The following is a 12,752-nucleotide window of genomic DNA, read 5'->3' on the forward strand; positions in this document are numbered from 1 at the left end:
GTAAACAAAAAAAATAAAAAAATATATTTCTCCACACTTCCGCAAATATAAATTATATATATATATATAAAAAAAAAAAAACTTGAAAACAAATCTCAGATATTATCACCTTTTCAGTCAATAACTACATAAATCAAGGTGCTGAGGAGATTCAGACGGTTACCTGCTGAGCATCTGCTTCAGATTCAAAGGTAATGAACCAGTTGTCGTTGTAGGCAAATTCACAGTTGATAAACTTGGGTAAATTGTTCCCTTTGAAAAGGGCTTCCACCTCCTGGAAAACAACAATAGGAACATATATGGTTTAGGAGAACGAAAGCATGTCACAAAGACGCACAGATCAAGCATTAAACCATAAAAAATAAAAACATTACAAACAATATCCGCATGGAAAACGTGACATTTTGGATGGAAATAAAAACGTTGAAAAAGCTTGAAGATACAATGTTTTTAGGGACAAATAAGTTCCAAGTCTAAAGTACATTAAAGTATTAAATTACGACAGGTTATTAAACCCTTGAAGAGCAGCTAAGATATGTTATTCCGGGCGAGTCCATCTAAGAACCGGACAGGTCCAGGATATGGACTCAGAAGTCTCCATACTCTGTGACTCAGTAAAGGCAACGCTGACCTCTATAGGTGTGCTCTCTGGAACCTCTCGGAGGATCACAATGCAGCGGTTCTGATTGGGTCGCACCTTCTCCCCCTTCTCATCCACCTGGACCAATGGCAAAGCTGCAGGATGACAAAATTAATTAATAGTTTTTTTTTTTATATAATTCTGTCATGTTTTGGTCGTGCTGCATGGTTGACCACTGGTTAACACTGTAGTACTTTCATTGAAGATGTTGGTTTAAATTAGACAATAATCCACTTGTTTCTGCTTTAAATTTAGAAGAATAAAACTAATAATTATTTTTGATTTATTATCTCTATGGATTATTAACTCCTTAACAGTGACAGCTCTCTAACATTTAACAGGAAAATAATTCATGATCAAATGTTAATGCATTAAGCTTTCCAGTAGTTAGCCTACAGCTTTCACTGTCTTTTAATATCTTGACAGGATGCAGATCGATGAGCCATAAAAAAAAACAAGCCTTCAAGGCAGGTAGCTTTCATTTAGGCTGTAAATTGTTTAAATCAAATGTAGGCAGGTAAGACTGATGGTTGTGCTTTAATAATCTGCTTTGGGAAATCAGTCTGAGCCACTTCCTCCGGGGCTGCTGCCCCTGAATGACGTCACGCTGTTTGTCTTCAACTGGTGGTTAAACAGGTGAATGATGCGTGGCTGGGTGATAACAGGGCTTTACTCACATCGTAAAATGTCTACTATCAGCTCCACGTCAGTGCTCAGCTTCTTGACGTGGTCCAGGTTGGCCACCGTCACAATTGGCACGTACTGGTCGCTGTCCATCTGGGAGATGAGGTACATGTCACTGGCCAGGTTCTCCCTGACACATGAAGAGGAAGAACACCAGATTAGCAACAAAGCTACACAAAGCAGCTGATTTTAACAGTCAGACCAGAAGGAGAATACATGAATTAAAAGGTGAGTATTAGTTTTTAAAAACACTGCAAAAAATGGAAGTCACTTTTTTCTTAAAATAAGTGCATCTGTTCTTGAATTGAGGAGGTTAGTGAGACACTTTGCCAATGGAACAAGACAATTTACATTTAAAATAAGAAAAGGCAACTGTCTTATTACAAGTGCATATTATCTAATTATCTTATTTTAAGAGCAAAAATACGCATTCCATTTGGGAAATCATCCATTTACCTACTAAAATTAAGGGTAAATACACTTGATTTAAGAAATTTTACTTATTTCTAGATCATTTTTGAAGTGCACTGTGCTGGTTCAATGCTTGGCAGATTTTTTTTAACCAAGATGTTTCCTCAGAGGGGAGCAGAGACTAGCAGGCTTTCTCACATTCAGTTTCACCTTAAATCATTGCCTAGAGTTAGATAATCAAGCAGACCACATCTGATTTCTATGAAATGCTCCAAAAAAACAAAAACTATCCACTGTAGTGAACCATTGATATTTACATAGTCTATTGAAATATAAGAAGAGAGGAAAACAAAACATCTAATTTCATGAGGGCTTGACTTAAAGCAGCAGCGTTGTGTCCGGCGCTGCAGAGGCGTCAATTCATGAAACAGGCCTTTCATTCAGCCCAAGCCTGACGCCCATAGAAACACAAAGACCAACAGACGCCCTGTCCGTTAAACAGAATCCAGGCTCCCACGGGGCAGACACACCCCTGAATTAATGATGGTGAAAGCAGCAAACAGGGTTTTCTGACAAATCGGTGATCTTGTTACATCACACTACCCAACAAAAGGAGAGGAGGAGCGCAGAGAAGGAACTGCTTAATTTAAATGTAATTTGATCCAAAAGTAAACCAGAGGAGGCATGCAAATGTTTTACTTCAGAAGGACATCTCTGACATATTGTGACATGTTTCATGTCCAGCAGTCAACGAGACGGGCAGTCCAGATGAAGTTGTGCTGGCATCTGTTCAGGAAGTCTCCTGTGAGATTCCCTACTGAGTTTTCCAGGCATGCCCTGCAATGACCAGACCCTGGGAAGACCTAGAACTCACTACAGGGATGATATCTATCCCATCTGGCCTGGAAGTGTCTTCAGATCCTCCCAAATGAGGTGAAGACTTTCCTCACGTGGAAGCAATGTGGTATTGAGAGTGAGCGCTAGCAGCTAGCAGAGCATCTACCAATTAAAACATTGTCTAAAAATCCACTGAATCAGAATGCATCTTAGACACATTACAACATTTCAGGGGGCTTAAGATCATTGTAATGTTCACCAAACATTAAAGAAAGCATCTAACATCTGTGCAGTCATTTGGATCCTAAACTGACCACAGGTTCTCTGTCCCATCAACACCAGCTAGCATCTGGAGGGATACATGCAGTGTTGGTTCATGTTCTGCATACCCAAAGAGGACCATCATGGTGAGATCGATGAAAAGAAACGATTCTACCAAGGCCTCAGGTGCCTTGGTGTTACTCCTGCTTTAGAGCCAGAAAGCCACAAGGTCCAACATCTGGCAGGGATTCAGTTGAACCTGACAGCAGAGCATTGGGACAGCGAAATGCTGCGTCAGCATATCTGTTCATACTCAGACTGCCCCCTGGTGAAGACTAGACCAGCTAACACTCACAGAATGTATGTATAAACTAAGGTTAACTAAAACTAATGAAATGCCGATATGGAAAAAGATTTTTAAAAATTAAAACTAAACTTAGTAAAACTTTTTACAAAATCAGAACTAACTGAAAGTTTAAGAGATGAAATGCTTATTTTTTCTTTGTGTCTTTAATATAAGGCTTAAATATGAGGTCTAGATTCAAGGTGTTGCTCTAAGTAAGCCCAATTTACATGTGTTATACATTATTTGAAAGCTTACACCTTCTAGTTTCTGAATATATACATTAAAATTTGGTGAGTAAAACACAGTGCAAGCTGCATCAAGCCCAAGATGGATCAGTTCAAACATGACTCAAAGTTGTTTTTGTATTCTCGAAAATAATTGCTATAATTGTGGCTCGCAATGTCCATAAAATGAACTAGGTGGTTGAATTGGGGAGAATCTAAGCTTTCCAACAATGTCTAACATGCCTATATTGGTAAACAGAGTAATTTTCATGCATTCTCAGTAATTATTTGCAAACGCTTTAAAACGGGTCGCCGGCGATCCGGTGGGTTTTGGAAATTGAAACAAAAATAAAACTGAAAATCAGAAGTCGAAAATAACTTAAAATAAAAACCACAGAAAACTTCTAAACTATTTAACTCATGTAAACTGACGTGCACTACCTCACCCTCATAGGCCCAACCAAAGACCACGTGGCCAAACCCCTCCAACCCCAGGGGAGATGCACATCAAACAAGATGAAAATAAACCTTTTTTTGGTGTGTTTTTTTTCTTCAAAACCCTTAAATCTGATATGTGACCAACATTCGCCAATATCAACGTCTATAAATTGTCCATCCTAACAAGAACAGGACTGGGCAGTGTCCTTCAGAGCAGATCGCTGTTGACTGAAATGAGAGAAAACTTTTAAAGGAATAAACCACAGAACTATTTATGTCCATTAAATAATCTGCGTGTTAGTAAGTTTCCTCTCTGGCTGGTCAGGTACAACTGTATGTTTGCTTCAGCCTAAAGGCTTTACACATCTTACAGACCTGAGCCTGCACTGCCAAGATAAACGCACAGTGTTTATTTCCTCCATGCCGTTTTGTGTCAGTGGACTGTTTTCTCTCCATGTCGCCCTGTGTTCGTCTGTTAATCAGTCCAGGATGTACCTGCTCTTCTTCCAATGACCTTCGGCGATGCGCACCAACATCTTGAGACCTCTTAGATTATTTGTTTATTTTTAGGAAGACTCTTATTACCCCTGACTGCAAACTATAATTTACAACATTCACACTAATTATCCTGTCCTCCCTGAGATAAACAGTTTTGTAGAACCTTCTCTCATTATTCTTTAGTTTAGGATACAAACTGGTCATCCGGTTACTGATCAGAGATTTTCTGCTTTAAAATCAATTTTAATCTTAAAATAAATCACAGTAAATCCTAATTAATGCAAAACATTAGTGCTTGTGCTGTAGTCACTGATTCAAGAATCTGCCCAGACAGATCATTTAGGCCCCGTCCACACGAAGTCAAAACGAACACGAAACGCTGATATTTTCCAAAACGTTTGCCGTAAAGACGGAGACGTAAAATAAATGTGAGCGTCCACACGAATGCATGAAAACGCTGCAAAATGTATGCCAGGCCTGTAAGTGGCGCTGTGGTGCCAAAGCAAAAATAAGCGACGAAATGTTGGGCATGCGCACTAATATTTATACATGGTTGCCCTGCGGGTCCATTTTCGTGGTTAAGTCAAATTCAGGTGCTGAACTATGTCGTCGATATTGCTCTGTTCTTCCTGGAGATATTCCAGAAGAAGAAGATTCTGTTGTAAGCCCGACAGCAGGGTGAGTAGCATTAGCAGCAACGGCGCCATTGTTGTTGTGATACTGGTCGCGCATGCGTGTTTAGAGGCGACGCTATGACGCATGCTTGCAAAAAAAAATATGCGGTTAGAGCGTTAAGATGGAAACGCGAAAACGGCGTTTCGAAATCTTCCCACTCTGAAGGCTGAATAAAAAAAAGATCGTTTACAGACCCCCGAAACGCCGGCTTCGTATGGATGAGAGGCTGGTTTGGTGAAAAATTTGCGTTTAGGCCAGGGTTCGTCTTCGTGTGGATGGGGCCTTAGACGTTACTCATATGATTGGAGGTCTACAGATTTTTATTTATTTATAAGGTTTCAATATTTCAAAGTTCGAACACTGATGTCAGACATATGATTTAGTATAAACTCTCAAATCTAAAGAGAATTTGCCACTTTCTGAACCAAGCGCGTGGAAGTAAACAGTCTGACAGAAACAGCAGAGAGCAGATTCATTGCTGTTCTCTGGGTTTCTGTCTGTGTTGACACGTGTGGCCGGCCAGCCGGCACATTTTTAGAGCTGCCAGCAGCTGTAGTCCCTGGAGGAAACAAACAGCTGATAACCTTACATCAGGCAGACGCTGCAGGCCACTGAGGTTTAACTGACATGGATCAAACATTATGATAGCTTTTGTAAGAGAGTTTTTCTATTGGTAACACAAATCCAGAGTTTAACAAGATGGGCAAAGAACAGACAGCGTCCCTCCGTCCAAAAATGGCATCTATTGTTACCAGCCAGTTTGTGAATGTTTCTCTCATAACAAAGTGGTCGACAGCATCTAGGGATCAGAATTTCCGAATAGTGAAGAAAAACAAATATTTGTAGGAATAAACACTAACAGAAATGTTAATTATCATACATGATGGCTGATTAAAGCATGACTTCACACTACTGAGTCATCACAGGTTTGTTTTCAAACAACCATCTGTTTTTACTCAGCGCTCTCTGGAGGTAAACCCACTCATAAATATCTGACAAACACCGGCGAACCATCAGTCCATCGGTAGACCTTCTTCTGCAGCCTCCTGTTGCTCATCTGGGGGACTTTTAATGCTCCCTCTGAGCAGAGCAGAATCTGATCTTACCATAGTTAAAGTCAAGTGAACCAATTTTACTAACAATTTTGTGTAAAATACAAAAGTTTCAATATGTCGTTCTTGTCCAGTAGAGCAGTTTGTTTTATACCCACGTCTGCTTTAAACCCCCTCAGGTAAATCTGTAGTTATTAACCACCTGATTCTATGGGAGTCTAAAGACAGATCCAAGAGAATCATAGATCTCCTTACAGAAGGACATTAAAACCAGAATGTATCCCTTACAGACCTCAAGTAGGCCTATTTAAAGAGGGGGGAGATAGATGGAGCTTTTCTCTAATTGACCAGCTTGTCATTTTCCATCCATCCAAATTTATGTTGAGCCGCCCAGCAGAGGAAGCTTATATCAGCCATTTGTAATCTCTCTTATCTTCGCATTCTTTGTTAAATTTAAAACTGTAATAAGTGTTGGAAAGAGATCAGCGGCTCAACTGAAGGGTTCCCCACCTTCCTCACTATGACACACCAGCTCTGAATCACAATTAGCGCTAGGTTAAAAAAAAAAAAGAAACTATTTTTAATCGTTTCCTTTACATTTTTGAAAAATCAATGTCTAGGGAATGAGGTTGATTAGTTTTATAGTGACGCGCGTGACGTTCACATTCCAATGAGCAGGAAAAATGTACACAAGATGACTTCAAGCCAGACAGCTGCAAATATAGCCAATAGGTTGACTGAAGACATTAACAAATGGGGGCTGACCAGCAAACACCCTGTAGTTGTTACAGACAAAGCTGGAAATATGGTTTGTGCAGTGGAGATAATGCAGCTCATGCATGTCTGCTGTGTCACGTCTGCTTGCTCAAGTGAAGTATCAGTTTTTCACTTTTCACAAACAAGTTTGTACTTTTGAGACAGTTTTGTTCACATCTCAAGTTTAAACTGTCTGATTTACAAGTTTGCACTTTGCGTTTAATATGACAGGATACATAAAATACATGAGTATTTTGAAACACAGTTGAACCACTTTCATTATTGTAAAAACAGATCGAATCAAAATTAATCTATTTAGAACTGGACAAATTAAAATTGAATCGATTCAGGACTTTGGCAAAAATACCCAGCCCTAATCACAATCAACAAATACGCTGCTATCCTGCTCCAATCAATCCTTCATTAACATGACTCAACATAAGCAGTTTTACTCGGTACATTACCTACTTTCCAATAACTGACTGCAAACAGGAAAGGGCTAATCCTGATGGTAAATAAAAAAATTTTCAACTGGAAAAAAAAAAAAAATCTGATGATGCCTCTGACTAAAAACGAATGGCAATCAAACACTCACTCAGGCTGCACAGGGTCCAGATTACCCTTCGCTAATAGCCTGAGCGCTGCCCCCTGAGGAATGCCAGAACAGGCCTTTACTGACTAGGCGAGAGATTTAGTGCTTCTACACCAAATGATTCCTCTCCTGTTGTGGGGATTTTAACCTGGATCATTTATCAAGAAGCTGAAGAACTCCAAACTCATTAATCTAAGTAAGCTCCCCTTCAACTTTACAAATCAAATATCCTTTTATAACTTTATTAGGGCTGGATTGGATTAATCTTGATTAATCAATTATTGAAATAATCTTCAACTAGTTTAGTAATCCATTAATCATTAACTGTAGAGTAGAGACTTTAAAACATGACTTTAGCTGACAGAGCAACCCACTTAGAGCAGTAATTATATCAAAATTGTAAAGAAATATATAAACATTTTGAATTTCAGAGGTTTTTATCTGTCATTATGCTCTATCCAGAACTCCTCGAGTGGAAAAGCTTTAGTTTCATCTGATTTGATTTCGTATAAAAATATTTCAGGAATCTCAGGCTATCTGATTATGAATCGACTAATCGAAAAATTATTCGACATATAAATCAATTTACAAAAAAATCGTAAGTTACAACCCTAGATTTTATGTTAATTTTTTGTAATCAATTGATGATCATTTCATGCTCCAAAAAATTGAATCTGAACCTAAAAGAATGTAGGCTTGGGGGTAGGGCTGTTGTAAACGAATATTTTAGTAATCGAGTAATCTATCGATTATTCTTACGATTAATCGAGTAATGGGATAAAAACAATTTATAAAATAAACTATTGGCAAATCTGCAATAACACCAGTTAGTCCAGATCAGTCCAATATCTCCTTTTTGAGCATCCCTAACAGTTAAATGTTTGTAGTTTAGAAAGTTTACTTGTAACAGTAGTTTGCTTTAACCTGAAGAAAAGTTATAAGATATTAAATTATATTCAAATAATAAAGTAGCAGGCTCATAAATATGCTTATAAAAATGTCTAAATGTAAAGGTTTGAGTTTGTACAGAGTTCTGCAGCCTTAACTAGTCATGATAAAATGCAAAAATGTTGCTATTTTTATTAAAACGATGCTATTATTTATTCTTGATTGCTTAGGTATAAACAAATATAGAATTACTACAAAAAATATTAATCAAAAATTTCTAATTCATACATAACAGTAGCGAGAAGAAAAGACTGTAACTTTTCAGGATGGAAAGACACCAATAAATAAATGCTTTTCAGCTTATGCCTGTAATCTGTTGCTGCGTATTTTTATTAACAAACTTACATTAAGTCCTGCATAATTTCTCTCAGTTCCACCCTCACATACAATTTACACTACACCCGGTTAAGTAACCGCTATGTTTAGATGTAACGTTAGCAAAATAATGTGCCTCAATTTACATCTATAACATGGCAGATTATCACACAACGTAGTTAGCAAAGAGAACATAAACGTTACCTGTTGGCAACCGTGTACGAGTTGGATGCATGTAGCGGGTGTTTTCTCTTCAGATGCTGCAACATTGATGTCGTGCTGTTGTGGTACGCCAATTCTGCTTTGCAGTGGATGCATTGCGCTGTGTTGTCCTTTCTGTTTAGCCTAAAATGTTCCCAAACTTTGGACATTTTTTGTCGCTTTCGAGGTTCTCCTTCTGAGCTTTCTCCGGTTCCCTCCATAGCTACAAACTTAGCACAAGCGCTCCAGGCGCTAACGGAAGTGGTAGCGTTGTGCAACACAGAAACCCTCCGGCTAGACCAGTGTGCTGCGTATTTAACAGCATTGCTTATTACAATACAATAAATTTAGCGAAGCTTCGAGGCAGATAAATTTCCTCGAGGATTTTTTGTAATCGAGTTACTCGATGAATCGTTTCAGCCCTACTTGGGGGTTACATGTCTAAAATGTGCAAGACAGCTTTGGTCCATTTCCCTGCTCGGTTCTGCAACCATTCATTCTTTAAAATGTGAGACTAAAAACATTTCTCTGGATACAGCAGCCACAGGAAGAACGGAGGCCTGGGTTTCAGGTCAACATGTTCCATGATTGTAGCCGTTTCTGACAATTTATTCAACTCACAAAGACGATTTAGGAAGATGCCTTTAGGCTAAAAGTAAAACTTCTTCTACAATAATAGAAAAAGTCCAGCTGCCTTCTTTGGATTATCTTGACCTTAAAGCCACAGATTCAACATAAAGGAATTATTTGAATCTACCACATTGATTCTGATGGTAAAATGCTGCTAAAGCTTGCTTTGACTTTGCAGATTCTACCGTCACAATCTCTTTCTGGCAGCCTTCACCAATCCTTTACTGATTGCTGCCCATGGAGACCTGACACCTGTCACACTGAGTAGGAATAAAATGACAGAAACATAGTTAGATATATATATATATATATATATATATATATATATATATATATATATATATATATATATATATATATATATATATATATATATCATGGTCTCCCTCATCTTCTTGTTTACCTGATTATCACCTGACAGATTCTAAGCAGGTCAGTGCTAACAGCATACCAGCCACACTCAAACCAGATACATCCCACAGAAACCATGTGTGCCATTAGTGACTTTCACACATGTGGTCTCGGTGCCTGGTTGTCATTAGAGGTCATCGATGTAGCTGAGTGAAGCCCAGGAAGGAGCTTTTTATGTTTATATCGCAGCATGTTTTTTCAAAGATAGGAAGAACACTGTTCAGACAAATTAACTAAATCCAAACGACACGTATCACATTAAAAAATGTTAAAATACATAAAACACATTAGAAAGGTGAAAATAGCTGATGTGAGAAGCTCTGAAATAATAAAAAGAAACCTTGGCAGGAGTTCAAAACAGGATGACTGTCCTGACTAAGTGATCCCCACTGTCAGTCTGGAATCCTGAAGTATGTTTGCCAATCACCATCGAGCAGCAAGCTTTACGACCCGCCTCTTCTCAATAGACCCTCTAAAGGGCTGGTTATACTCCCGCAGCAGCGTGTCGCAGTGAGCTTGACACAAACATTTTTGATTTATTCCTGATATTGAAGCGTGGTCTGCCATATGTTTATTCCACACCACAATGCAAAAGGGGAAAATCAAGAACTAGCTGTGGGTCTAGATACAGCCAAGGCGGTTAGGAAGTGGGGGCAAGTTTGTCCTACAACGGACGGACATGAGGGCGAAAACGAGTGGGGATCCTGATGGAAAAAGGGTCCCAGCGTTCTCGCGCACCTCGCTCTTCTAGCTGGTCCAAATTCACAAGTCGTTTCACAATGTTGGTCCTACAAACAAAACAAGCCGGTAAGGTACCAAACAGGAAATACGTATAGTATAGAGTAGGGATTGAACGGTTTATAAAAACCGTCCGAACCGTTCGGTTCAACTGTCTCGGTTCGGTTCGTGTGTGTTGCGTTCGGTTCATGCGCTGCTCCTTTTTCTCATAGGCGAAGCGTTTACACTCCAGAGCAGAAGGTGGCGGTGCTGCGACCAAAGCCAACCACCAGTGGTAAACAAGAAAAAGAAGAAGCGAAGCAGCTTAGCCGGGTGTAGCAGAAAAAAATCAGTTGTTGTAGAGAATTGTGTCGGACTGGCGAGTGGGAAAGAACAGGAGTAGGAAGACGCACCAGCAGCACTTTATAGGTCTGCTGTATGGGACCACTTTGCATTTAGAGTGACCTACGATGACGGCGGAAAGAAAGTTGTGGATAAAAGTGCAACAGTGTGCAAGCATTGTGCAACACGTTTTGTTTATGCTAACAGCAACATGACCAACATGTCAGACTAACAATCAACATATACCGAACCGAAAACTGTGACCACGAAACTGTGAACCGATCCGTGGATTGTGTGAACCGTTTCACCCCTAGTGTAGAGCGAATGTAGATTTGACCAATCAGAGGCCTCCTGGCTGCAGCACTGTCTGCGGTCACCTACAATTTGGAAGAGGTGCAGCAGTGTCTGCGGAGGGGCGGGGGGAACATTTGCAATCACTGCGACACACACGCAGACGACCTGGTTTGGAAATATAAATCAGCCTGAAGAGGCTGAGCCTCACTGGAAGTGAAGCATTTTGGCAACTTATCCAATCAGAGCTCTACTCTCTCACTGCCTTCTTCAATACACTGAGACTCCAACCTCAGCAGTGATTTCTGAAAAAAGCTAACAGGCACCGTTCTGCTGCTCCAGAGCGGATGAGAGATTGCGTTCAAGAGCAGAGAAACAGCTGTTTGATGCGCAACATACCCATAAAATCAGGACCATTTTAGCGCATATTTAATGCAGTTTACTGACTTAATTTATGAAGTTTGACATAGTATATATACCAATAATGTAACATTACTTAACTAAGAAGGTTTGGCCTCCATAGTATTAAATGAGAAATTGCCAATGCTGCACCGTTATAATCCTACTGGATGAACTTCCATGTTCCACCTGTGGAATCCTTTCACCAGGTGAAATCAAAACCGCATTCCTCCTCCCTTTATTGAATGTTCAAGTCACACAAAAACTTCCACAGCTCCTGTTAAAGGACCAGTTCAGTTCAGCCCTGAAACGGTCTCTTCTGTGGGCTGGACTCACCGGGACAGGCAGAACTCCAGGGTCTTCTTCAGGTGCTCCCTTAAGCTGTCCTGGCTGTTGTCAGGCTGAGAATCACTGCCTGTTGACAGAAAGACACATTAATAAATAAATAATACATAAAAAACAAATAATTTTAGTAGAATAATAAAATAGAAAACAGTACAGAAAATCAAAATTGAAGGAAAGGAACAAGGAATGTGCAAAACAGAAATAAACAGTAAAAATGAAGTGTGGCTAAAATTGGTTTGTTTTTAAATGTCTACAACACTAGAGGACAAGCAAAACATAAAACCCCTGTACTGATCTTATCTGAAATAAGAAGGTTAAGTTCTGATATTTTTTTTAAGGTTTCTGTGAATCCTTCCTGACCTTTAAGACCTTAAAAATACTTAAAGATAAAAGTCTGCCGACAGACTCCTCCTGCTGAGACTAATCAAATTTTAATGCAAAAAATTGTTTTTAAGTGGCCACTTTCCTAAAATGAAAGCCAATAGAGGATGAGCACTGCTAAGATGAAGCAATCTCATTTCAATCATCTGGACTCAAACAACAGCAACTGCTACACAGGTACTTCAGCTCTAATTACTTAACGACTTTTCTGCTGGAGGACAACAGACCACCTCAGCTGAGAAAACAACCACTTGGGTCATTTTACTGCATAATTACGTCTTAAAACCTCACAATGATAAAGAGAAATGCACACACATTCCCAGTGACCTAATCTGAAATGCTGCTGGTATTGATTCAG

At 39.4% G+C, this 12,752-nt stretch overlaps 1 protein-coding gene across 5 annotated transcripts in view; it reads right to left on the bottom strand.

Moving 5' to 3' along the window:
- larp4b (La ribonucleoprotein 4B) overlaps positions 1-12,752 on the bottom strand; it is a 51,429-nt gene that overhangs the window by 10,592 nt on the left and 28,085 nt on the right. For all 5 annotated transcript variants that reach the window (XR_005282315.1, XM_038303227.1, XM_038303226.1 and 2 more), the window contains 4 exons: positions 12,005-12,083; positions 1,318-1,454; positions 632-735; positions 164-274 (listed from right to left, as the gene is read on the bottom strand). Coding sequence is in view for 4 of the 5 variants with exons in the window: in XM_038303227.1 (XP_038159155.1) it covers positions 164-274; positions 632-735; positions 1,318-1,454; positions 12,005-12,083 (431 nt within the window). In the remaining variant the exon portion in view is untranslated. The remainder of the gene's footprint in view (positions 1-163; positions 275-631; positions 736-1,317; positions 1,455-12,004; positions 12,084-12,752) is intronic.

Source organism: Cyprinodon tularosa, unplaced genomic scaffold (assembly GCF_016077235.1).
Source record: "Cyprinodon tularosa strain WSP-4 unplaced genomic scaffold, ASM1607723v1 ctg509, whole genome shotgun sequence".
Taxonomy (NCBI): Eukaryota; Metazoa; Chordata; class Actinopteri; order Cyprinodontiformes; family Cyprinodontidae; genus Cyprinodon; species Cyprinodon tularosa.